Source organism: Budorcas taxicolor, chromosome 19 (genome assembly GCF_023091745.1).
Source record: "Budorcas taxicolor isolate Tak-1 chromosome 19, Takin1.1, whole genome shotgun sequence".
NCBI lineage: Eukaryota > Metazoa > Chordata > Mammalia > Artiodactyla > Bovidae > Budorcas > Budorcas taxicolor.
The window spans coordinates 28,399,324-28,424,931 of NC_068928.1; the positions used below are offsets into that span (position 1 = coordinate 28,399,324).

At 53.0% G+C, this 25,608-nt stretch overlaps 1 protein-coding gene across 1 annotated transcript in view; it reads left to right on the plus strand.

Annotated features, from left to right (window-relative positions):
• Positions 1–25,608, plus strand: part of NTN1 (netrin 1) — a 186,773-nt gene that overhangs the window by 111,041 nt on the left and 50,124 nt on the right. Inside the window, exons 2-3 of the mRNA XM_052658337.1 lie at positions 9,652–9,840; positions 22,804–22,953. Of these exons, the coding sequence (XP_052514297.1) occupies positions 9,652–9,840; positions 22,804–22,953 (339 nt within the window). The remainder of the gene's footprint in view (positions 1–9,651; positions 9,841–22,803; positions 22,954–25,608) is intronic.

Sequence of the window (25,608 nt, forward strand, 5' to 3'; positions counted from 1 at the left end):
GAACTCGGAGATCATCAGACCCAATGTCCTTATTTTTCTGATGGGAACACAGAGGCTCAGAGAGGCCGGGGGCTTTCCAATGACAGACACCGGGGTGAGCCGCAGAGCCAGGAGTAGCACTCAGGTCCCCGCTCTCCCAAATCAGCTCCAGTTCTCTTGTCTCTCGTCCTTGCAACCTTGTGATGTTGTATTAGTTGTGTGCCACTTTGAGTTTACTTAATCATAATGGCACAGTGGTAAAGAGTTCACCTGCCACTGCAGGAGATGCGGGGTCAATCCCTGGGTTGGGGAGATCCCCTGGAGGAGGAAATGGCAACCCATTCCAGTATTCTTGCCTGGAGAATTCCATGGACAGAGGACACAGGTGGGCTATATAGTCCATGGGGTCTCAAAGAATCGGACACGACTTAGTGGCTAAACAACAATAACAACAGCAACAATCATAACTCCACTCAAGTGTGAGGTTCTAGGTCCTTTCTTTGCCTTCACGCATCTTTTTTTGCCTCTGCATGTTCTGAGCCAGTGGTCCTCCTGGTGTGGCCCTGGGGCGGGCAGCGTCAGCATCACCTGGGGTGGTGTTAGCAGCACAGGGGGTCATGCCCCACCTGCAGCCTACTGAACAAGTCCTGGGTGTGGGGTTCAGCTGCCTCTGTTTTGGCAGGCGCTCCTGGTGATTCTGCGCACTCACCTACGCACTCACGTTTGAGAACCGTCCCATGTTGGGTTCTTGGCAGGGGTTTAATGCCTCCTTGAATTCAAAAGCAAACCTCAAGAGAAGGAAGGAGGACCATATGTAGTCTGGAACAAGCAAAGTGTAGCAGGATCAGTCCCATTCCAGGTTTTCTTCCCAACTCAGAGGCTGGCATATCTAAGGGGCTCTGTTGATATTTATTGAATGAAGAGATGGACAAGCCCTCGTGCAGAAGTGTGCAGTGTCTGGTGGGGGTTGTCATTGGTGGTCCTGTCTCATGTCTTTAGGCGTCACATCGTCTTTCTGGGAACCCCTGGAGCCCCGTGGATCAATCCTTAGCTCAGCTGGGCAGTGTCACACCCAGCCTGGACTGTTGGGTTTTCTTCCAGACAAGCGAGTTGTCCAGTCCTCCTGGCTGTGTCTAGGTGGTATGTTCAACAGTCATTCAGATTGAAGCTGACACTTGGACACAACACAACGCACTCTGCAAATGACTGCAAGCCCTCGAGCCTTGGCTGGAACCAAATGGCTCCCATGAGATGCTTCTAGTCTCTTCGCAGCTGCACAGCCTCTTTGGCTCACCCCAGCTGGGCACCACCATGTCGCTTTGGCAGCTGATGTCCAGGTGACAAGCTTTAAGCCCTGTATTCAGGGGGAAGGGGTAGTCCTCAGTGGTGAGCTGACAGCAGCATTGACCAGACTTTTTCATATACCAGGTATCCCCGAAGACTCTACCAGGGTAAGGAAGGACCACATTTGTCCTGCCCACTGTGCTATCCCAGCCCCTTGCCTGGAGCTTGGCATGTAGTAGGTGCCCAGGAAATAACAACTGAGTGAGTAAATAAACCTATGGGCTACCAGATTTGCCATTAGTAAAAACGAAACCTACAGTCTGGAGTTTGCAAATTGACGTATGCCAGTGATCATTTTTCTTATGCCCAGCTCACCTGTAGACATGAAGGGGTGGGGGCCGCAGAAATGCTTGGGTGGGCTCTGCCTCAGCCCCTGTCCAGGACGAAGCCCTTGGAGAGCCCAGCACAGTGTCCCCAGGTGCTGGCGGGAGCCAGGTGTGTGGGGAGCCATGATACCTCAGCCTGGTCATCTCGGAGAAGCTGGAACTGGGCCCCAAGAAGCCAGCCCTGGGGGCGGAATACTTAACATTTATAAAAAAGGGTCAAACGATTTCTAAATAAACAGTATACCAAGTAGAGTAGAAAAAGACTAAATAAAAGGAAATACAAACTACCCCAAATTCTTAAAAATAACTCTCAGATGTTTTTGCTATTCTGAACAAGTCGTTTCAGAGGCTTCTTCTGAAAGCAGACCTCCCCCCACAGCTCCGTTTCAGACGCCATCTTCGCCTCCCCATGGGCTCTCTCTCCAGAGTGGCTTCTATTCCAGCTGACTTCTTTTCAGTTTAGTTCTGATTGCACTAGCCTTCGCTGCTGGTCTGTGGACCAGTAGCAGCAGTGCCCGGGGTGGGGCCGTGGCTGTTAGAGGTGCAGACTCCCAGGCCCCTCCTGGCCCTTTTGAGTCAGAATCTGCATTTGAACAGGTTTCCCAGGGAGTTCCATCTGCAGCCATGGCAAGAATACTTGTCTGTCCTCTGATTTTTTTTTTCAGGCCCTGCTGTCTCTATCTGATCTCAGCAGAAGGGCCTCCCTGAGCATCAGTACCCCCATAGCTCTAGCACGCGCACTCAGTTCTGTCCGACTCTTTGTGACCCTTTTGAGTGCAGCCTGCCAGGCTCCTCTGTCCATGGGATTCTCCAGGCAAGAATACTGGAGTGGGTTGCCATTTCCTCCTCCAAGGGATCTTCCCGACTCAGGGATCGAACCCCCATCTCCTGCAGTGGCAGGTGGGTTCTTTACCACTGAGCCAGCCTTGAAGCTCCCATAGCTCTAGGCACAGTTGGAAATTCCAGGTCTACAGTGTGGTTACCAGACTGCCGTCTGGCTCTCTTCTGAGACAGAAGCGCCCTGAGGGCAGATCTCTGTCTTGTCTGCTCACACCACAATCTGGTCCTTCTAAAGGCTTCAGTTGGCATTTGTTGAAGGAAGAAACGGCTGCAGCTCCCTGGGTGGCATTTGAAGCTGCAGAGTTTGCTGTTACAGGCAGCAGCTGAGGATGTAAAGCTTCCCCTGCCCTTGGGCTGAGGGATTCACCATTTCTCTAACCCAGGCTTTCTCACACTTGGCAGTGTTAGCATTTGGGGCGGGATGACTTGGCTGTGTCTGCTCTGTGCTGGGTAGGACTTTGGTGTCGGTCCTCAAGATGCTGATAGCAGCTCCTTTGGCAGTTGTGACATCCAAAAATGTCTGTAGTAACGTTGTCTGACGTCTGCTGGGGGACAGAATGGCCCGTGGTTGAGAACCACCGGTCTAATCCCCTACCTAGAATGTTCTGGACATTTCTTGTGTCGTTGAGTAGGTCTTGTGGGCCTCACCTTGGTCACCAGACCAAATTAGCAAAGGAACTGGAAATACAGGCAGCCCCTTCCCCCCTCCAACCCTGTAAGTGCCCGTTGTGTCCCCACCTGTCCCGGTAGCCTGGACATGTGGAAATGTGTCCATTCCATTTAAGTTGTTGAAATCTTGACATCAAGTTGCTTAAAAGTGTCAGGCGCTCAGCTGAGCTGGAGAGACACCTGAGATGTTCATATTTGAAGCAGGTGACTTAAGCAACAGGTCTAAAATGATAGTAACATTGAAATCTTTAATCGGAAAGATGCTTAACCAGTGAAAGTGGTGACTGCTCTTAGCTCCATTTTCGCTCATGGAATGGTCCACTGATGGAGGGACAGCTGGATCAGACAGTTGAGGGGCTGGTCTCACTAGTAATGAGTGAGGGGTCTCATGGCAGGTCTGAGAGCTATGCTTCCATGGGCACTCAGGCGGCCCAGGGCTAGGGACTGTTTCCTGCATACAAAGCCCCCAGCCTGTGGGTGGAGCACACAGGGGCCGGTTATTTGGGGCAGTTCAGTTGCAGATATGTGAGTCCAGAGTGCCCTGCTGTGCTGCCAGACTAACCTGGGCAACTTTTCTCAGAAGTACTGACTTGGAAGGCAGGGGGAAATGTTAGGATGGATCCTGTGTGCGGGGAAGGTGGGGAGGACCCTGCGCTCAGAGCTCTGAGGGGGCCCATTGAACAAGGCCCTGAGCCACATGGCATTCAGGGGAGCTGGGACCTGAGTCTCTGAGAGACAGGGCCAGGATCCAGCTTAGCAACGTGTGCTGGGTTCTCCAGGGCCTGGGAGAGCCCTGGGGGGACTGGGGTTAGCACATCACACCTTTCAGGGGAGGACCAGCTCCTGTGACTAGTAAAACCAACAAACCAACGGATTTGTTATCAAACCAACAGGTGCGGATTCAGTCGCCATGGTGTGTGAGGTCTTACTAAGCCTTCCTTGGGGTCCCGGAAGGAGTCCAGGGCATCCTAATGCGGGTTCTTCTCCTTGGAGCACTGCAGTCCACTTGAGCAGACAGGAGCTGAATCAATGAGTTAAAACAGCAGGACAAGTTTAAAGGAGTTCAAAGCCACAAGAAATATCACAAATGCAACGGGTGTCAGTCCCCCACTTATCCTATATTTCCACCTATCTACCTACCTAATCTTTCTACTCATCTACCCACCCATCCATATATCCACCCACCTACCCATCTACCCATACACTCATCCATTCATCCGCCTATCATCCATCCATCCACCTACCCACCCACCCACCAGCCCATCCATCATCCATGTGTCCATCTACTCAGCCAGCCACCCATCCATCCATCCGTCCATCCATCCATCTTCCCTCTTGCTTTCTTATTTTCACTCTCTTTTTCTCTCCTTTGTACAATGAAAGCATCTCGAGGTCTGCTGTGGGCTGGAAGATATAAGGGTGAACACTGTCCTCATCCTCCAGGAAACAGCCCCACTGAGGGGAGCATTTGTCCCACTTTATGTAAGAGCTTGCTCATCTGCCCTATCCATCTATGATACCAGGAGCCCCTGTCTCCCTCAGGGCCTGTGGCACTGGATGTGGCACAAAGCTGGAGCACCTACCTGTGTGTTGATTAAACCACCTGGAGGTGGTGAGGGGTTGGATAGTCCAGGTTGGTGGGAGAAGTTCATAGAAGCTTAAGGAGTGGTGGTGACAGATATGTGAAGAGGCTTAGAAGACCTTTCGATAGGAGAGGAAAATGGGACCCCATCTCCTGGGCCCCTTTCCCTGCTGGGTGGTGGGTGAGGAGCTCGCTTTCTCCTTCCTCTTTCCAGATGTCCCCATGTCATGCCTCTGGGTCTGAAATGCAGCTGTCCGTGAAATGTCCTTGGTGATCTCCACGCAACAGCTGAAGGAGGGCATGGTGCTTGGGGAGCAGGCCAGACCAGCTCCCTTGAGTGGCCAGGGGACCCCCTGGACAGGGTGCAGAGGTGCTCCTCTAAGCTGTGCTGCCCTCTGCCCTCCCTGGTCTCCCGGGCTGACCTCTCCATTCTTACAAACCTCCCCTTTCCTTCCCGCCTTGAAATCTGATAACAGAACTAATACCCAATATTTTTGCCTCCAAGAGAGGCAGGAGATAAACAGGAAGGCGTGAGGGATTAAGGTGTCTTTCCAGGGAAGGGGCAGAGGACAGGCTGGGAGCCAGGCGACATCCCTGTGTGCAGCCGAGGGCTCCAGATGTGAGCTGCTTGGCCCGACGCATTTTTCCATTTGCGCAGAGAAAATAAAACAAAGAGAAAAGAAAACAAGCTGTGAAATGCGTTGCAGAAGCCTGAGTGTGGGCAATGGTCACTGATGTCCCCTGACAGCTCCGGGAGGAGGGGGACAGCGCGGGGGGCAGGGGAGCCCTGCCTTTTGATGTTCAGTCTCTGAGCTTTCTTTTGTGTGACCGGTTGTTTGGGAAGAGCTTCGGTTGGTGGAAGGTGCGTGGAAGGTAGAAGAGAGATACCAGCCAGAGGTTTCCCTTGGAGTGGGGAAGCGGGGTGCTGAGCTCCCAGGAGGTCACGGGGGACAGCTGGGCTGACTTTACAGATGTGACTACCAGCTTAGCATCTGCCTCTGAGATGGACCAGAAGATACTACTCCTGAGGCCTTTCTCCTAGCCCAGAGGTCTGAGGAAGTGTCACCCTGGAGATCCTTCCAGATCCCTGTGCCAGGGCCTTGTGACTTCTGTCCTAGTAGAAAAGATCTGGATTCTGACCCTTGGTCTAGGGCGAGCTGTTCCTTCCAGGGACCTGGGTCCTTTCCTTTGGGGCAATTGGCCAGGAACCGAGAGACCTGGGCCCTAGTCCTGGGCCCACATTTCCTGGCTCGGTGGTCCTAGGCTGGTAGTTTGCTTAACCCCTCGGAGCAGCACCCTCTCCCCAAGTCTGGCTGAGTGAGTCCCCAGCGACAGTGAACTTGTATGGTTCCCTGGGCAGGGCATGGCTGAAGAGGTTTCTTTGTATCTAGTTGAACTCAGCCCTGAGGGCTGGAGGTGATGAGGGGAGACTTGTAAAGCTCTTGGGAGTCATTCTTTGGCCTAATTTGGCTTCTGGATGCTTCTTCCAGACTTCAGGCTTAAGCTGAGGTCTTTTCTCTTGTATCACACACAGCACGTCCTCTAAAACCCTCATCCATCTCTACTTGTAAATAGTGTGTCATTTGGAGAGTGGCTCTAGGAAGAATATTTAAAGAAGTTTATCATAACATCAGAGAGAAAAATGAAAGAGGCAAAATTTTTTAAATCAGCGAAGTAGTATGTGAATAAGAAACTGGTAAAAAATATTTGCAACTGGTATATAAAACATACAAATACAGTAGATGTCATCAGAAAAAAAACCCCCACCTTTATTTGAAAACTGGGCAAATGACATGAACAGGCAGTGCGTACACAAAAAAAGAAATATAAGTAGAAAAACAACCACACCAAGAAATGTCCAACTTCACTGGTCATCAAAGACATACAGATTAAAATTGTGTGTGTGTGTGTTTTCCAGATGAATTGGCAAAGGTTAAAAAAAAAAAGGAATGCTGATACCAAATGCATGTTGTTTTTCTTTTCAACAGTATGGAGAATAGGGAGTAGGTAGGACCTTTCACATCCTGCTAGTGGGAGAGTAAACCAGGACAGCCTTTCTTGAGGGCAATTTGGCATTTGGGATCTCAAGTTAAAAACACCAAAATTTAACCTAGCAATTCTGTCCTGAGAAATTTACTGTATGACAGTCATCAGAGCGGAGTACACATATGTGTGTTCAAAGGTGGTTACCACTGTATTGTTTATAATAGTGAAAAACTGGAAATAACTGCCCAACCCGGGAAGGCGCTGCTTTTTATTTTGGATTTTTGGCCACACCTCATGGCATGTGGGATCTTCCTCAACAAAGGCTTGAACCCACACCCCCTGCATTGGAGGGCAGAGTCTTAACTACTGGACCACCAGGGAGGTCCCAAGGCCCAGCTTTTTACTGCATCAACTTCTGTTTCCAAGGAGCCCATTTCGTGTATTCATACAGTGGAGGACTTTCAAAATTATGATGGACGTTATCTGACATTAAAAAATATTCATCATCATGCGAAAATAGGCTAGGAAGCGAGAGGTACATGGATGATCCATGTCTGTCAGAAAGAAAGAGCTCCACAGCTGAATAAATGTTAATTAAAGCCTGCAGAGAAAGACCCGATATTAACAGCAGTTGGTGGAAACTTGAGTGCGTTTTTTTTTTTAACCTTTTTGCTTTTGTTTTTCAAGTGTCTGGTATTAAACATATATTTAACAATTGCATAAAAGGTGATTTAGGACTTCCCTGGTGGTCCAGTGGTTAAGACTCTGCTTCCAATGCAAGGGGCACGGGTTCAATCCCTGATCAGGAGACTAAGAGCCCACATGCTATGTGGTGCAGTCAGGGGGGAAAAAAGGCTATTTAAAACAAGCTTAGTGCAAAAGCAAGTTGCGTTGTAGAGTGTGCAAGATTAGGCCAGATTTAAGCTGGAGATACCCCCGAGTTAGAAGCCTAAAGAAGAAACAGGTAACAGTGTCACAGGGTAACATGAGGAAAGCTGAGGGGGGTGGGGCCCTCCTGGGTGCCTGGGGAGCTCAGAGCCTTTGTGTGTAAGCTGGGCAGGCGGAAGGTGAAGATGGGCCTGGAAGTGACATTGAAACCAAGAAAGGGCTGATGGAAGGAGGCAGTCAGATAAGAAGAGGGCTTGAGAGCAGAGAATCCTAGGAGGGAAGGAGCAGCACATGTCTGTCCCCACAGAGGGGACAGGTGAGGGGTCCTCATATGCAGCCTGCTCCAGAAACTGAAAGGGTTTGATACAGCTGAAGCCTAAGAAGAGAGGGGGGCTGAGCAGAGCTACAGTGGGAGAGAGGAGCTGGACCAGTTTATACAGAGCCCTGGAGGCAGTGTTAAATGATTTTGGTTTTATTCAGTGGGGAGCACTGAAAAATTTCAAGTAGGTGCTGGACATCCTCAGACAGGGGCTCAGAACTCCTGCTCCAGTTACAGTGTTGGGAGCCTGGAGGGCTCAGTGGAGCGGGGGTGGGGGGAGGGCGGAGTCTGAGGTCTGATGGATGGAGAGCAGTGAATGGGTCTGGGGGAGGCGCCTCTGGGTCCACATGAAGACCTCGAAGTGGAAGCCGGAAATGTGGATTTGGCGGGTCAGGAGCACAGAGGTGGTCACTGCTGTGAGGGGGGAACCAGGCAGACCCGGGAGAGCATCAGAGCCGAGGGGAAAAGTCCACAGGAGCACTCGTGTGGGGAACAGGCAGAGGGAAGCAGGGTTAGACAGAATTGTGAAGGCCAGGGGCAGGATGCTGAGGGCCTGTCCAGAGGACCCAGCTGCAGGAGCGTGGCCACCACACTGTGGGAGGAAGTTGATGGCAGGAAGGGAGATCGTGCAGGAGGAGGTGGGGGAAAGGAGAGTCCAGGTCAGTGTCTGGGGCGCAAGGGCGTGCGGAGCATGCATGGGTCGAAGTGATGCTCAGAAGAAGTACGTGCATCAGCTTGGGCTGCAGTGATAAAATGCCTCCCACTGGGACGCGTAAACCAACACATGTGTACTTCTTATAATTTGGAGGCTGGAGTCAAGATCAAAGTGTGGACAGGTCTGGTTTCTCCTGAGACCTCTCTTCTTGACTTGCACCCCTGCCACCTCTCTGTGTGTCCAGACTTCCTCTCTATGAAAAGAGGATGCCAGTGCTTGGACTAGGGCCCACCCTAGTGTCCTCATTAAAACGAGAGGGGACCCCATTTCTAGGGTAGGTCCTCTGTCTGCCAGTGAAGTAAAAGTCGTTCAGTGTTGTCTGACTATACTGTCCATGGGATTCTCCAGGTCAGAATACTGTAGTGGGTAGCCTTTCCCTTCTCGAGATTTTCCCAACCTAGGGATTGAACCCAAGTCTCCCTCCCGTATTGCAGGCGTATTCTTTTTTACCAGCTGAGCCACCAGCGAAGCCCAAGAATACTGGAGTGGGTAGCCTATCCCTTCTGCAACGGATCTTCCCGACCCAGGAACCAAACTGGGGTCTCCTGTATTGCAGGCGGATTCTTTACCAACTGAGCTATCAGGGAAGCCCTCTGTCTGCCAGGATGTCTCCAAATACAAGTTACATTTGGAGATTCTAGGGTTAGGGCTTCAGCATATGAATGGGGGCAGAGAAGGGGCACAGTTCAGCCAATGACAAACAGGATTTGGGCACAAGAAGGATGCCAGCCGCACCTCCCAACTCTGACTGGGGATAGATAGAGGGTGGAGGTGGTGATCCTTTGCAGGGATTGAACCTTCTCCATGGGGAGGGAAGCAAGTGCCTGGCAATGGGTCAGGCACAGTCAGGTGGTCTGTAGGGGCTGATGGATGCAAACAGGGGAGCCTAGGAAAAGCTCCCAGAGAAGAGGCTGCCTTGAGGTCGGGCCATGGAGGGGGAACTGGAGGGGATGTCCAGAGTCTTCGGTGGCCCCCTTTTGACCCGAGTCCCTGCCTCCCGCAGCCTGTAACTGCAACCTGCATGCCCGGCGGTGCCGTTTCAACATGGAGCTTTACAAGCTGTCGGGGCGCAAGAGCGGGGGCGTCTGCCTTAACTGTCGCCACAACACAGCCGGCCGTCACTGCCACTACTGCAAGGAGGGCTACTACCGCGACCTGGGCAAGCCCATCACCCACCGCAAGGCTTGCAAAGGTAGGTGGGGCGAGGCCCCGGCACCACTTCTGTCTCCCTATATCTATCTATCTATCTATATCTGTCTATCTATCTGTTTTCCTCCCCTCTACCTCTTTTATTCTTATCCCCACACTGAGATCATCGCACGCATGCACGCCTTTTGAAGGTGTAAGCCGGAACAAAGGGGCAGTGGAGACGCTACTCAGGGAGAAGAAAGGGGGGTGGTGATCCCTGCGAGGGTGAAGGGCTCCCGGCCCCGCCCCGCCCCCTCTGTCCGCACAGGTGTGCCGCATACCGCAGGGCGGGGGTCATGTTCTCCCGGCTTACTCTCTGCACAAAGGACTCTCTTTTACCAAAACCTCGCAGATGCATTTCTTTGGAGGTGTGCGCCCACCACCCCCCCAACCCCACCCCAGCCCCCCGCCCCCTCCTCCAGCCCTCAACACTCAGATAGATGCGCACCTTCACAGATGTCCACAACTTGGGGAGGGGGGAAGTGGGGTGAGAGGCAGGGGTTCAGAAGGAGCATTTAATCCACCTGCAAATAGTTTCACTTCTCAGGACAAAAAATTAAACGGAGACGGGGGTCTCTATTTTCGTTCACTGAAGCAAGCTGTAATGTTTTAACTTTCTGCAGTTTTGTTTTCTCCCACTAACAAAAATGAAGCTATGATCAGATGACTCCAAGGAGTTGATGAAATGCCAGGGAATTTAGTGACAATGGGGGAGGGGAGAAGTGCTCCCCTCCTCCTCCCCACCCTGCCACATGCATTTGTTTTTGGGAATTCCAGGAACCAAGGCTCTCTGGGTCCAAAACTTGGGGCCTAGGGACACTGCTTGCTGAGAACCTGACTTCTTGGGAAGATATTCATCTCCGAGGGCTCTTGGGCCACAAGCCAGTGTGGCTGGGGTCCTCACATGGGCCTGTAAAGACCCTGAGGCAGGAGAGACCCAAGCCAACCTAGGCCTGGATGAGGAGCTGCAGCAGAGAAGTCTTTCTATGGCTACTGCTTAGCTCTGGATGAAGCCAGAGTATCATCTTCTTAACAGGAAATCCACCAGATGTTGGGCACTTGTGTGGAGTACTGATTACATAATTTGTGGGCCCCGGTGCAAAATGAAAATATGGGACTTCTTCTTGTTCAGGAATTGCTAAGACTTTCAAAATGGCAAGCAGAGTTTCAGCCTAGTTTGTGCCCTTCTGAGTGTGGGGCCCATGCAGTCTGCCCTACTGTTGCAGAAAGCTTTTTTCTAAAGAACAGATTCCCAGTCTGTCTTCTCCCAGAGAAGTCCCTGAGATTCCAAATGAGCAGAGATGAACAGGGTGGCTTCCCTCACACAAGGACCCTGTGGCTCTTTCCAGTTCTGTGGACCTAAGGCTGCCTCTGGTGGTTGCTGAGAGAAATTTAAGCATTAAGGTAGCTGGGCTGTTTTCCATGTTAAAAACAACTGATCCAGGTAAGAAAGCCCCAGGAGAGTTTGACCAGAAATTGAGAAAGGTGATCTGGGAAAAGGGACCCGGGAAGCATCCACAGTAGCAGGAAGGCAGGGGCACCAGGGAAGGAGGGCTTTGGGTTTTCAGAGACAGTAGTTGGAAGGTAGCCAGTGCCTTGTGCCCAAGTATTTTGTTGTCTTTTTTCTACAGAAGAAATTGGAGTTGGGGTCTTGTAAACAACTGGCTGCACTTAGTTTTCTTGAGGATTTGGCCAAAAAAATTTACTCAATGGGGGCCAGTCAGGTGGGCAGCCCTGTGCCCGTGAATGAGAAGATCTGGGCTCTGTTTGGAAGGGCAGTGGTCACTTCCTGTAGTGCCAGTTTGAGCTGTCAGAGAAGGAAAGGCATGTCCCCTGGCGAGTCGGGAAGGAGCAAGGCCTTGGTCATCTTGCCATCTGCATCCCCTCCCTTTCCTCTGTTGCCGTGGCGAGGGACAAGGGCCGTGTGTGGCCTGGCACTGCTCAGAGTGAGATCTCAGAAGGCCACAGGGTCCTGGGAACCTGCAGACCATCCTCTGGGGCTCTGCCACTCTGGTTCCGTGGTGTGGAACTGCAGGCTTCCTGTGCTGGTTTCCAGGAAGAACAGATACAGGCAGGTGAGGGTGGGGTCCTGGCTTCTTTCAAATGCTCTGGCGAGCCTGGGTGGCTTTGTCTTTCCTCCCAGCCCTGGACAGCAACCACTTTGATGTTAACTCTGAGAGAAGGACCCATGGAAGAGGAAAAAAATCTAAGGATGGAATCTGCTCAAAAGAATACTTGCTTATCCTTCTAGGGAAATGTGTTAGAAGTGAGACTGTCATTGCCTCCTGATCGGCAGGGGAGGACCATGTTTCAAGTATCCTGCCTCCTGATTGGTGAGGGAAGACAGTGTTTCAAGGATCCTGCCTCCTGATTGGTGAGGAAGAGCATTGCCTGAAGGTCTCTGCTTCATGATTGGTGAGAAGAGACAACACATGGAAGACACGCTCTCTGATTGGTGAGAAGAAGAATGTGACCTGAAAGGTCCTGCCATTTCACTCTGAGGAAAGGCATCTCTTGAAAGTTCCGCATCTTTCCCCTTAGCTCTTTTTTCCTGATGTCACCCCCTTAGAGACGTGGGAACTTGGAGTCCACAGTTCCCCCACTGAGAAAGACCCTGCGATTTAGGGGGAACCAGCTATTGTTCAGATGCTAGCAGGGGAATGTGTACCCTCAAGATCTTCAGACAGGGGTCTCTCTCATCGCCTTCGGAGAATTCCACTGTCTTGTCTTCCCAGGGCTAGACGGTTTAAGGAGATGGTTCCCTTGGTGGCAGCATTTGATCCCAGTATTTTGATCCCTGATGGTTCACTGTCAGAGGCTTCCAGAATCATGTAGATTGTAGCCCTGGGGTGAAAGCTGTACTTCTTTGCTCTGTCTCAAATGCATTTCATGGGGAAAATGGGACAGCCGGCAGTGCCTCTTGATTCAACTCAGCCATTAACCTAAGGGTGCCTGGGAAAAGTCATGGGGGCCCCTTGAGCCCCTGACTTCCCAGGGCCTGGGAGGAGCCCCAAGTATGGGCCTGAGGCCACCCATACACTGCTGGTGATGGGCTGACACCTGACCTTGTTCATTTGAGAGCAGGGGTGGACCCAGACAAGAACAGCTTGGAGCAAGGGCATTCGGTCCCAAGCATCATTATGCCATCCCCCCAAGGGAAGTTTCGTAGCAACAAATTTGTTGGGTTCTTTCTCCCCTCCCCTAGTTTGGAACCAGACAGTGCTAGTGCATACAAAGGGCTGTAGTCAACATGCCCAGGGAGCAGGCGGCTGCACTCTCTGCTATTCAGTGCGATTTCACAGCCCTGGGAAGGCCTCATTATGGCCTGGGCTGTTGTCCTATACAAAGTCAGACGAGATGAGTTTCTCCCCTTTCTCTGCAGAAGGGTGTGTGAGTGATACTCATCCTGGAATCTGTCAAGACGGATAGGCGGTTTTGTTTACCGTTTGTCTTCTTTATGGACTCGGGGGCTCTTTCTCTTTAGAGCCAGCAAAGAAGACGTTACCATTTAACCATTTCAGCCAGGCCTCCCTTTAAACGATATTAATTTATCATCTCCTCAAACCATCTGTGATGGATAAAGACATTCCGGGAGTCTCCCGTGAACTGAATTGTGATGAGAATGGAGAAATTACCCACCGCATCTAGTGCCCGCCCGGCTCAGAGCGGCCTGTTTCTTGCCGTCATTGCCCTGCCCCCTTCAAGTTCACAGTCACCATGGCTCATCACAAGCCGCTGAGAACGTGCCTGAGTCCTCGGAAGCTGTGGGCAACAGTGGACCTGTAGCCCCCCAGGGGTCCCCAGTCTGAGCAGAAAAGCTTCCTGATGTTTGTTTCTCCCCCACACCCCCCCTTAACAGGGACATTACTTGGGATGGAACTTCTGCTACCAGAAGAGCAGCAGGTGGTCCCTAGCCCCAGGGTAGGAATTTTCCCATCTGAAAATGGGGATAATAACAGTCCCTTCTTGGGACTTCCCTGGTGGCCCAGTGGGTAAAACTCCCTACTCCCAGTGCAGGGGGCCCGGGTTAAATCCCAGGTCAGGGGTCTGGATCCCACATGCTGACACTAAAGACTCTGCATGCTGCCAGAGAGGATCCAAGATCCGAGTGATGCAGCTGAGACCTAGCACAGCCAGATAAATACGCATTGAAATGATATCAGGGGAGAGACATCACTTCGCCAACAAAGGTCTATCTAGTCAAGGCTGTGGCCTTTCCAGTAGCCGTGTACGGATGTGAGAGTTGGACCGTAAAGAAGGCTGAGCACCAAAGAACTGATGGTTTTGAATTGTGCTGAAGAAGACGCTTGAGTCCCTTGGACAGCAAGAAGATCAAACTAATCAATCCTAAATGAAATCAACCCTGAATATTCATCGCAAGGACTAGTGCTGAAGCTCCAATACTTTGGTTTTGAATTGTGCTGAAGAAGACGCTTGAGTCCCTTGGACAGCTAGAAGATCAAACTAATCAATCCTAAAGGAAATCAACCCTGAATGTTCATCGCAAGGACTAGTGCTGAAGCTCCAATACTTTGGCCACCTGATGCGAAGAACTGACTCATTGGAAAAGACGTTGATGCTGGGAAAGGTTGAGGGCAGGAGAAGAAGGGGATGACTGAGGATGAGACAGTTGGATGGCATCATCAACACAATTGACATGAGTTTGAGCAAACACTGGGAGATAGTGAAGAACAGGGAAGCCAGGTATGCTACAGTCCATGGGTTAGCAAAGAGTCGGACATGACTGAGCAACTTAACAACAACAACAATAATAATAGTCCCTCATCCCAAGTGTTACAGAGTTGATTAAGTGAGATGATGTAGAGGAGGTGTCTGGCACACAGCGTGCACACCACACCAGGAACTGTTACAGTCATTGGTACAAGCAAAGGAAAGGTGAGGAACCAGAGCTGCTGTTACTGTCAGCACGCACACCATGTGGAGAGCATCGCTCAGGCTGCCCGCGGCCTTAGTTCTTTCCATGAGCGTGGTACCTAGCACAGCTGGCCCCTCTCATTTGAGGGGCTTAACCCTCATGTGGACTTGAAAGCTGATTCCCACCAGACTGCACAGGGCCCGAGGAATTTGCCCTAATGCTGTTGCACACCCTTGATATTGGGAGCAAAACTGATAAACGGCTGGAACAGCAGAGCTGGGTGCTTGGCAGCTGCAGGCAGGAGTGGGGGTCGGGGGCTCAGCGGAGAAGATGGGGACGGGTTGGGTGTGTCCAGGTGCGGTTCTGAAAGTGCCACTAAGAAAGACCCGCGGCATCTGAGGGCCCTCGGGCTGAAAGGCAGATGCAAAGCCCGAGCTGGTCCCCACTGTCGGTCACCCAGGTGCTCTGGCACCTCCTCCACCATCCAGCCTCTGCTTGCCTGCTGGGCTCTGTGCATCCAGTGCATGCAGACAACACACACAAACACACACACACACACCTATCTGTATACACACACACACACACACACACACCCATCTGTACACACACACACACACACATCTGTACACACACACACACACCCATCTGTACACACACACACACACCCCCATCTGTACACACACACACACCCATCTGTACACACACACACACCCATCTTTACATACACACACACACACCCATCTTTACATACACACACACACCCCCATCTGTACACACACACACACCCATCTGTACACACCCCTATCTGTACACACACACACACCCATCTGTACACACACACACACACCCATCTGTACACACACACACCCATCTGTACACACACACACCCACCCATCTGTACACACACACACCCATCTGTACACACACACACCCATCTGTACACACACACACACCCATCTGTACACACACACACACACCCATCTGTACACACACACACCCATCTGTACACACACACACACACCCATCTGTACACACACACACCCATCTGTACACACACACCCATCTGTACACACACACACCCATCTGTATACACACACACACACCCATCTGTATACACACACACGCATCAGTACACACACACACACCCATCTGTATACACACACACCCATCTGTACACACACACACACACACACCCATCTGTATACACACACACACCCCCATCTGTATACACACATCCCCATCTGTACACACACATGCATGACCCATCTGTACACACACACACCCATCTGTATACACACACACACCCATCTGTATACACACACACATCTGAAACTTTCACCTGTAAATCAGCTGCAGGAAGACTGTAGTTAACTATTAATAGATCACAGAGGGTCAAATAACCCAGTTTGGGATGCCGGGGCTCCCCCTTCCACTTCCTGCTGCCTGCACCTTCATGCAAAAGTGGTGGGGGAAAGAGAGGTTGTGCAACTTGAAATGTGTCTTCTTTTGTGCCTCCTTAGCAACCGCTGGGGGAGAAGAAGATGGCACCCAACTCCAGTACTCTTGCCTGGAGAATCCCAGGGATGGGGGAGCCTGGTGGGCTGCCGTCTATGGGGTCGCACAGAGTCGGACACGACTGAAGCGACTTAGCAGCAGCAGCAGCAGCAGCAGCAACTGCTGGGAGAAAGAAAAGCAGAGCCTAGGAGGAGCGGACAAAGAGCTGAGATGAAGTTTGCGGATTACCTGTGGATTTAAATTATCCTCGTCCCTCATTAGCACAGAGAATTTGGAAGTGGGGAGTGTTTGTTGTTGTGGTTGCCAGTGATCTCAGATGTGAGGGGAGGGTCTTTCCTGCGTGTCCCTCCTCTTCTCCTCCAGATTCAGGGTCCATGAAACAGCCTCTTCCCACAGGGAGGGCGACACAGTGGCCCTGAGTATGTGCACTGATTGAACCCATATCCGTGGATCCCCTGCCCGACATGGGAACTGGGGTCCAGTGGTGACCAGCACAGACAGGTTCCTCTGGAACTTGTGTTCTGGAGGGAGGTTGATGATAAAGAAGAAACAATAAGCAGAGGATTATTACAGATTGTGGTGAGTTACATGGAGGAAATAAATAAGCTGGAAATAGTGTAACTGGCAGTGGGGAGGGGAGGAACCCATGCCTGAGAGCAGGAAAGGGCTGGAGGGCTTTGGGTCAGAAGGGAGGTAAAGGAAGGGCCAGTTCTGAGAGCCACAGAGGCCACCAGCAAGGCTAAGGGTCAGTGACCCGACTGATGCTCATGGCGTGCCTTGTAAGAAGCTTCTGCTGTGAAGGAGCAGACAGGGGGACGTATTTGTGCATCACATATCCGGCCAAGAACTTGAATCCAGCTAATGTGGAGAACTCTCAAAACCGCACAATTAGGCAATACTGACCACTCAGCTAGAAAGGGGCAGAATACTTGAGCAGAGCTACTTCGGTGATGATACAGGGATGATGGATAAATGCCTCAACCGTCACTCTTCTGCACTGGGGAAATGTAGACTAGAGCCGTGGCGAGATGCCACCACCCACCTGCTGTTGCTGTTCAGTCGCTAAGCCGTGCCCCGACTCTTTGTGACCCCATGGACTGTGGATCTTCAGGCTTCTCTATCCTTGGGATTTCCCGAGCAAGAATACTGGAGTGGGTTGCCATTTCCTTCTCCAGGGGATTTTCCCAACCCAGGAATCGAACCTGAGTCTCCTGCATTGGCAGGTGGATTTTTCACCGCTGAGCCACCAGGGAGAAGTGAAGCATAGAGCTGCCATAATACCAAGCAATGCTTCCTCTTGATGTTTATCCCAGAGAAATGAAATCTCCTTTCACACAAAAAATGGCACCTGCTGCTGCTAAGTCACTTCAGTCGTGTCCGACTCTGTGTGACCCCATAGACGGCAGCCCACCAGGCTCCCCTGTCCCTGGGATTCTCCAGGCAAGAACACTGGAGTGGGTAAAACGGCACATGGATGTTGATAAAAGCATTATTCACAACTGGCAAAAACTGGAAACAGCCCAACTGTGCTCTGGTGGGTGAATGGTCAACCAACCAGTGGTATGTCTGTACTGTGGAATCTAACTCAGTGATGCAACTGGACACGCTGTTGACTGACTTGGCAACACGGATGCATTTCAATGCACTGGGCATATGTGTGTGGTAAGTTGCTTCAGTCGTGTCCGACTCTTTGCGACCTTATGGCTCCTCTGTCCATGGGATTCTCCAGGCACGAATACTGGAATGGATTGACATTTCCTGCTCTAGGGAATCTTCTGAACCCAGGGATTGAACAAACCCATATCCCTTACATTTCCTGCATTGGCAGGTGGATTCTTTACCACTAGCGCCACCTGGGAAGATGCACTGGGCATAAAGGAGGCCAATTTTAAAAGATTACCTGCTGTATGATTCCATCCACCATACATCCTGCTGTGGCTGCTGCTAAGTCACTTCAGTCGTGTCCACCTCTGTGCGACCCCATAGACGGCAGCCCACCAGGCTCCCCCATCCCTGGGATTCTCCAGGCAAGAACACTGGAGTGGGTTGCCATTTCCTTCTCCAATGCATGAAAGTGAAAAGTGAAAGTGAAGTCGCTCAGTCGTGTCCAACTCTTTGCGACCCCATGGACTGCAGCCTACCAGGCTCCTCTGTCCATGGGATTTTCCAGACAAGAGTACTGGAGTGGGGTGCCAATGCCTTCTCTGACCATACATCCTGCACCTCCATAAATCCCAGAATAAGATATTCTGAAAAGGCGAAGCCCTAGGGTCTGAGAACAGATCCGGGGTTGTCAGGAGTCAGGTCAGGGGCCTCACCACAGAGGAGGATCAGGGCTGCCTGCCTTGCGGGTCAGCTTTGTGGGGCCCCTCAGTAACCCCAGTGCACTTCTCATAGCTGACAACACAGATCTCAAAGAGTCCAGCCCAGTGCAGCAGTTCATGGTGTCGGGCAGGGTGCCGCATGGGTGTGGAGCGAGGGCCTGGTGTACAGCAGGAGCATGTTCCTGGTCCCCTGAGCTGGGACACTGCAGTGGACTGCAGCAGTGTGGGTGATGGTCCCAGGGGACAGAATGCTGCCCTGGATCTTAGCCTGTTTAGTTGGAAGCAACTTTAGTGCAAGTATAAACCTCTGGCCTTAGAGATGAGCTGCCTGAGACTCAGAGCAAGGCACTAGCCCAGGGTCACACTGCATTACTGGCAGGGCAGGATCAGACCTGGGTCTCTTGACACCCATCTGAAACCATCTGTGTGTCTTTAGCGGTTCGTATCTGGCTGATGACCCCAAGCAAGGACAGTCTGGCTTCTCTGCATCGGGCTACCATCCAGCCCATGTGTTCATGAGAAACCTGATCCGGCCGCCTTCTCAGGGCCCTGGGCTTCCTCCTGGTCTCACCTTCCTCTTCATGGAAAAACTCTCTGGTGGGTTGTTTCCCAGGGCCAGGTTCTGCCTGCTGCGTGCAGATGATGACTTGCTGGGGAAGGGCCTGACCTCCTCCGAGCGGAGTGGCTGACATCCAGGGAAACGGGAGTCACCGAACCGGGCTTCCTGCAGGAGAAGACATTCTGACCCAGAGCCTGTTCTCGGAAGAATCCGGGAGGCTCTGACTTTGTCCCTTTCACCAGACCCCCCGCCAAGGAGAAGACTTCTACTCGCTCACGTCCACATCCTCCCAGCTCAGCCTGCCCTCATCCTCTCCCCTGCCCCCTGTGGTGCTGTGTGCCTGCGTGTCTGAGAGTTGTAGGAATCTATGTGTGTTTGTGCATCTGGGTGTGTTTTGGATTTTGGGCGATACAGCACAATCCCTTTGGCTTTCTCTAAGGACCAGGGTTGAAGTCTCCTGTGTAACCGGTGGGCAGCTCAGACCCTCTTCCTGTGGGCATTACTAGCTGGATTCTCTTGTCCAACGTTGTAGAGAACCCACTGTGGGCTGTTGTGATTCATCAGTTCTCCCCACACTTTGAAGCTCATCTTTCTTTGCCCAGAAGATATAACTTAGCTTTCCATAATCATGGGGTTTGAGGAAAAGTCTTTACTTTGGGGCCATTAGGCTGTGAATTGAGAATGAGTGCAATGCAAGTGTCTGTGTTGGGGCTGCATTTGACCGCACGTAAGAGATGCCACCTGGCCTTGGTTTCAACAGGGAAGGGTGTATTTCTCCTTGCAGAATGGGAAGTGTAGGGGGACACATAGGAGAGGGCGAGGGCCCTCAGTGACATGCTCAAGAGATCAGGCCCTTTCTGTCTCTCCACTCCTGGCCTCCTCGGTATAGTCATGCTAATTTCACAGGCTGGTGCGAGGACCAGAAGGACGGCATGTGGGGGTGTGGACGTGCTCAGGGGTCCAAGTGGCAGGGCTGTGTTGCAGGAGTGCCCCACCTCTGAGGATGGTCCCCCCACCATGGCAGTGACCTGAGTAGCCTCCCACTCACTGCCACCCACCCCTCCGCCTGGACCCCCTGGGACTCTGCTGACTTCTCTTCCTGTAACAGTGATTTGCGTGAAGCACAGTCAGCCCACTGCTTCTCTCAGACCAAGGGCCAGTTGCTTGGAGTCTTTGCAGATCTTGAGAGAATGATTTGGAAACTGCACAGCAAAGAGCCCTCTCCTGTAACCAAAGGCTAGGCCTAAGGACGTGCCTGCTCCGTGAAGCAGACACACTGCCCTGCCATCACCGAGTTTGGCCCTCCGCTCTGCCCATCTCAGCGGGCACCCAGCTCCTCCCTGCCAGCTCACCAACCACAGGGGGCTGAGGGGTCCCCAGCTTTGAGAGGCCTCAGGTGAGGGCAGTGCACTCTGCTCCCCCCAGATTCTGCTCTCGGCCAGCTCCTGCCTCAGTGAAGATGACCTGGGCCTGTGGGTGACTTGGCTCGGACCCTCCAGTGACCATGCAACCTTTGGTGACCCCCTCCCGGCCGAGTCCAAGGCCCAGAAGTCACTGGCACGCAGCTGTGTTCCGTCAGCATGGAGGGGAGGATGTCTTGGCGTGGGTTTCAGGATTACCAGCAGGCTTGCGAAGCTGGCCAAGGGAGGTCAGCTGGCAGGAGCCTGGGGAGTCCATATCCGCCTGGTGGTGCCCACGCCTGCACCAGGGGCTCGGGACACCAGGGGCCTGTGCTGGGCCTTTGCTGTCACCAGGCCAGCTCAGAGAGGCCGCCGTGGCCCATCGCCCTTCCTGTCACAGGGATGGATCTAAGGTCATTGGTCACTTCCAGCCATCCCCTCTTCATAGCATCATCCACAGTGCGCTTCGAGGCCGAGTGAAAGAAAAGAGGGAAGAAGAAAAAAACATTGGGAAATGAATTTAGGATAGATTTGACAGAGATTTCTAATAGAAGGTTTGCTGCTGTTCACAGGGGCGGGATTGAGACAGTCCCATTTCCTCCCCTAGGCCTTGTCCCCTGCCCTCCCCTCACCTGGCTTGAAGCACCCCGCCCCATCCCCCCTCCTCCCCCAGACCCGTACTCCCAGGGTTTCCAGAAGCTCTCACGTGTCCAGACACAACTTCAGCAAGCAATTCCTCACATTCCTGTCCTTTCTGCACCCTTGGCCCTCCGCCTTCCTCTTCCTAATTCTCCTCCTGAGCCCCTCCTGGGCCCGAGGCTGGCCAGCTGGAAGAGGCCGGGTCTTCACCCGTGGCCTGGTGCCCTCATGCTGAGCGGCACCCTCTCGGGAGGAGTTAGTGTAGCTCTTCGGGGAGTGCTGCTCTCACTTATTCCCTTGGATACTTTTTTCCCATTTGGAATAGAAACAGAGCAGCTCTGGCACCAAGTGAACTTGGAGCAGGTCGCCTCCTGCAGACAGCTGCTCACCCTCTCCAGGCTTCTCTTCCCTGGGGGGAGGGCCAGGGAGACCCCAGGGAGTGGGCGAGGGCATTGGGCTCCTTCCTGCCTCCCCTTCTCTGCCCACCCTAAGTCCACTGCCTAGGTCCAGGGAGGCAGGTGTCCTGTGTTTGCAGATACCACAGTTCTTGCTCAAACCTCGTGGAGTTAGTGGGCATCGAGTTCGCAGGTGACACTAGTGGTTAAGAGCCTGCTTGCTCATGCAGGAGACGTAAGAGACATGGGGTCTCACCCACGTGACCATGTCTACCTGACTACCTCCCAAGGGCTCTGCCTCCTAATGCCATCACAATGGGGGTTAGCTTCCAACATATGAATGTGCAGGGGGAATGCAGTCATTCAGTCCATAATAGGGGCGTGTCCCCTTAAACTCCCCTGGCTATTTTGTCACTGGGTCCTGGAAATAGGGAGGGAGCCTTGGGTGCAGTGTGACGGGTGGGCAACCGCAGCTCTTTAGCCCATTGCAAACCTGGAGGAGGGGTGTGGGATACAGCAGCACCTGAACTGAGAAACAGAGCCTCGTGGCACTTCCCAGCTTGGCCAGTCCTTTTCTGCAAGGCCCTGAGGGGTTCCTTCACCTCTAAGTCTTTACGTTTCATCAGGGCCTTTAAGTGAAGGATAGTTGTTGACCCTTCCTGGAGCTACAGTTGATTGGTATTGTGATCCAGAAGCCTGCATCTCAGACTGCCTGCCTGCCAGTCAGGTTGGCTGGACAGAGCAGAGTGGGGCAACAGCCCTGGGAGGGACACTCCTTGCTAACTCCCTCTGAGCTGGCAAATCCCAGGGCTCCATCAGGCCCCAAACCCTGTCCCTCCCACCCAGAGGTTAGCAAGGATGCATGGGCGCTAGGAGCTGGCTGGGGGCAAAGGAGCAAGAGGGCACAAAGCAGCCTGTCAAGGACAGGTGTGCCCCCAAATCTGACTCCTACCCTCCCACTCAGCCACGGGCTGTGAGGTGTTCCTCCTGGGCCTTCAGAAGGGCGCCCCGACTTGACTCCTCTGCCCGGACTGTCCTTTCCGGTTGGTCCATTCTGATTTTCGTTTCCTGTCTCCAGGTAGGCAGGTGGTCAGTGATCAGAGCTTCTGGAATGTGTGTGGGTTGGCCCCTCACACCCGGCTCAGCTCTTCCCCTGGGGTGGGGTCTGGGAGGGTGCCGCTAGGTGGGGAGGGCCTCGGAGGAGGGTGTGCTCTGGTCACTCCCACCCTCTCACGCCTTCTGTTGTGTGTCCTCCACAGCCTGCGATTGCCACCCCGTGGGCGCCGCTGGCAAGACGTGCAACCAGACTACGGGCCAGTGTCCCTGCAAGGACGGTGTGACCGGCATCACCTGCAACCGCTGCGCCAAGGGCTACCAGCAGAGCCGCTCACCCATCGCCCCCTGCATAAGTATGCGGGGCGCCCCTCCTCCCGGCCACGTGGGGGCTCAGGGTCACCCATGTCTGGGGGCCAGTGCTCATTGAGGTGGATCTCTGCACTCACTGGGGCCCTGTGTGAGACCCCCAAGCCTATGGAAGTCTCAGCAGAGCCGGCCCATCCATGGCTCTGTTCTGACAGTCTCCTGCTCCCAGGGTGCCAGAGGAAGCATGTCCACCTCTTCCCGTATCCACCTTGGCCCTGGGCCTGGGCTGGGAGAGAGGTCTGGATCAGGGGCTGCTGCTGTGGGAATTCTAGGCCCCTCTGCCCTGGCAGATTCAGAGCAGAAAGAATGGACTCCAGGTGGGGACCAGCGGCCTTTAGGAAGAATGGCAGCATCTCTGAGGGTTCCAGAGGCCCCTGCAGGCTAGTGGTCAGCCCCTTAGTTGCTGGAACTTGGGGAGAGATCAGGGGTGGCTCAGGGCCTTGGCTTGGGAGAGCTTTAACATGTTAAAACTGCAGAGGTGTCATGAGCAGAGGTTTAGCTCCCATGGATGCCAGGGGCCTGGGTGGGCACTAGCCCCTAGCCTCGGCCTGTTTGATTCTGAATACAGGGCTGACCTGAACTCAGAAGGGAGGACGAAGGAGGAGCGAATCCCAGCCTCTGAGGCAGACCCCAGGCACAAGGCTGCCTCTCCAGAGCAGGGCTTAGCACACCCTGCCTGGGGATTTGGCTCACTGCCTGGTTTTGTGCGGCTGGCTGGGCTTTTTTTAAAAAACCTTTTAAAAATGATTAAAACAAAAATTAAAAGATTACTAATTTACGACATGTGAAAATGATATGAAAGGAAAAGTTCAGCGTCTGTAAGTAAAGTTTAATGGGACCCAGCCGGGCTCACTTGTTCACGGACTGCCTGTGGCCACTTTGGGGCTGTGATGGCGGAATTGAGTAGTGGCGACATAGCCCCTGTGACCTGCAGGGCCCAAAACGTTTGCTAGCTGGTCCTTTGCTGGAGAAGTCGGCCGACCCCTGCTTTATGGTTTTCAGTGTCCTGGGTGGGCACCAGCTTCACAGATCAGATACCAGGGTCTTGGAACAAACAACATGAAGCAGAGCAGGAGGCTGGGGGCCAGGCAGCTGCTTGGGGTCCTTGGAGTGGACCCTGGATCTTGCAGGGAATCCGCTCCCCCCCACACTGGGTGGGAGTCTTCAACATCCCACACCTCATCCACTTGACTTGAGTGTGGCTGCATGTCCAGGACACTCCAGGCTGCGTGGCTTCCAGCAGGTCTTACGACCAGAAGATGTTGCCATGGTAACAGCGGATACCGCAAATCTGAACCACGGGAAATTGAGCCTGTGTCCATCCAGGGTGGAGCAGGTTGAGATGGTTTTCACGACATCTAATTGTCCGGGTCTCACAGCTTGCGAGTATCTTTCTCTTCTGGCCCTCCAGAAAACTGACCATTTTTAGAAAGCTGGGAGGAGATCGGCCCCACCATCCGAGCTTGTGCAAACGTAGGGGAAGCAAACGAGGTCTCCCTGCGAGGGGGAGTCAGGAGCTGTCGCGTTCCCAGGGTGGCTGGGAGCAACATTTCAAATCCTTGAGGGGAAAGGCCTGAAAGTGGAGCTGATTTTTCAGAATTAGGGATGGGAACCTTGGGAGATGAGAAAGCATCCCGCTTTCCAACACGCTCTGTACCTTTTCCCTTTCTCTTGAAAAGGGCGGGTTGATGCTGGGGGTGAGCGTCACTGCCAACCACCTAGAGACCTGGGATCTCCATCCTGGGATTTCTGTGAGCTCTTCCTGGTGGCACCGGGTTTCAGGTGTCCAGACAGGACCTTGGACGCTTGTGTCTGTTTGATCACAGCTCTGGGAGCCATGGGGCCCTCTACTCACGTCCTAGAGCCAGGCCCGAGGAGTGGGGCTCGGGCAGCCAGGGTGGCTCCGTGGCCACTGGCCCCAGCCCCTTCCCTGGATTTGCAGGATTAGGCTGGGCTGTCTGGATTTCCCTCTGGAATGTTCCTGCTGGGGCCAAGTAGTTCATGAAGACTCAAGAGGGAGCCCGGCTTCTTAATGAGCTGCTGTAACAGGGCACCTGTAGCTTGCTGTCGATGATAAACCGAGAGTAGGGGTTCCGCACCATATCGAGGGCCAGCCCTCTGCCTGTTGCTTCTGAAGGTGCAGAGCTGGCTTCTGCGGGTGACCCTCAGGTTTGCCCCCAGGCCCGAGTTTTCCATCTTGACCACCCCCCAGGACCCAGGTGGCAGCTGATCTAGAGTCTGGGAGGAGGGGGTCCAAGGGAGATCTTAACCCCTAGCAGTCAGGTGGTGGCCAAAATTAGTGGGGTTCGTGGAGGTGTCTGTGACTCCACATTCATATGGTCACTCAGCCGGGGAGGTGACTCCCTGCCACTCAGGGAGTTTGGGTTCTTGGTTTGGCCCTGACTAGAAAGAGAATCTGGAGCCGTGAAGTCTGGGTCTTTCCTAGAGACTGGCTGAAGCTCCTCACCTTTTCTGAGCCCAGAACTGGAGCTTGTAGGAGCGCGTTGCTGTTCTCAGTAGGAGAGGAACGGCCCCAATAGAGCACACTTCTCTCTGGCCCCGCAGTCTTCTGTATTGTCAGTCTGTTCTCCCTGCTAAGAAAACGCCTTAGCTCTTGAGGTGTGAGCCTGTGGGAACCTAGG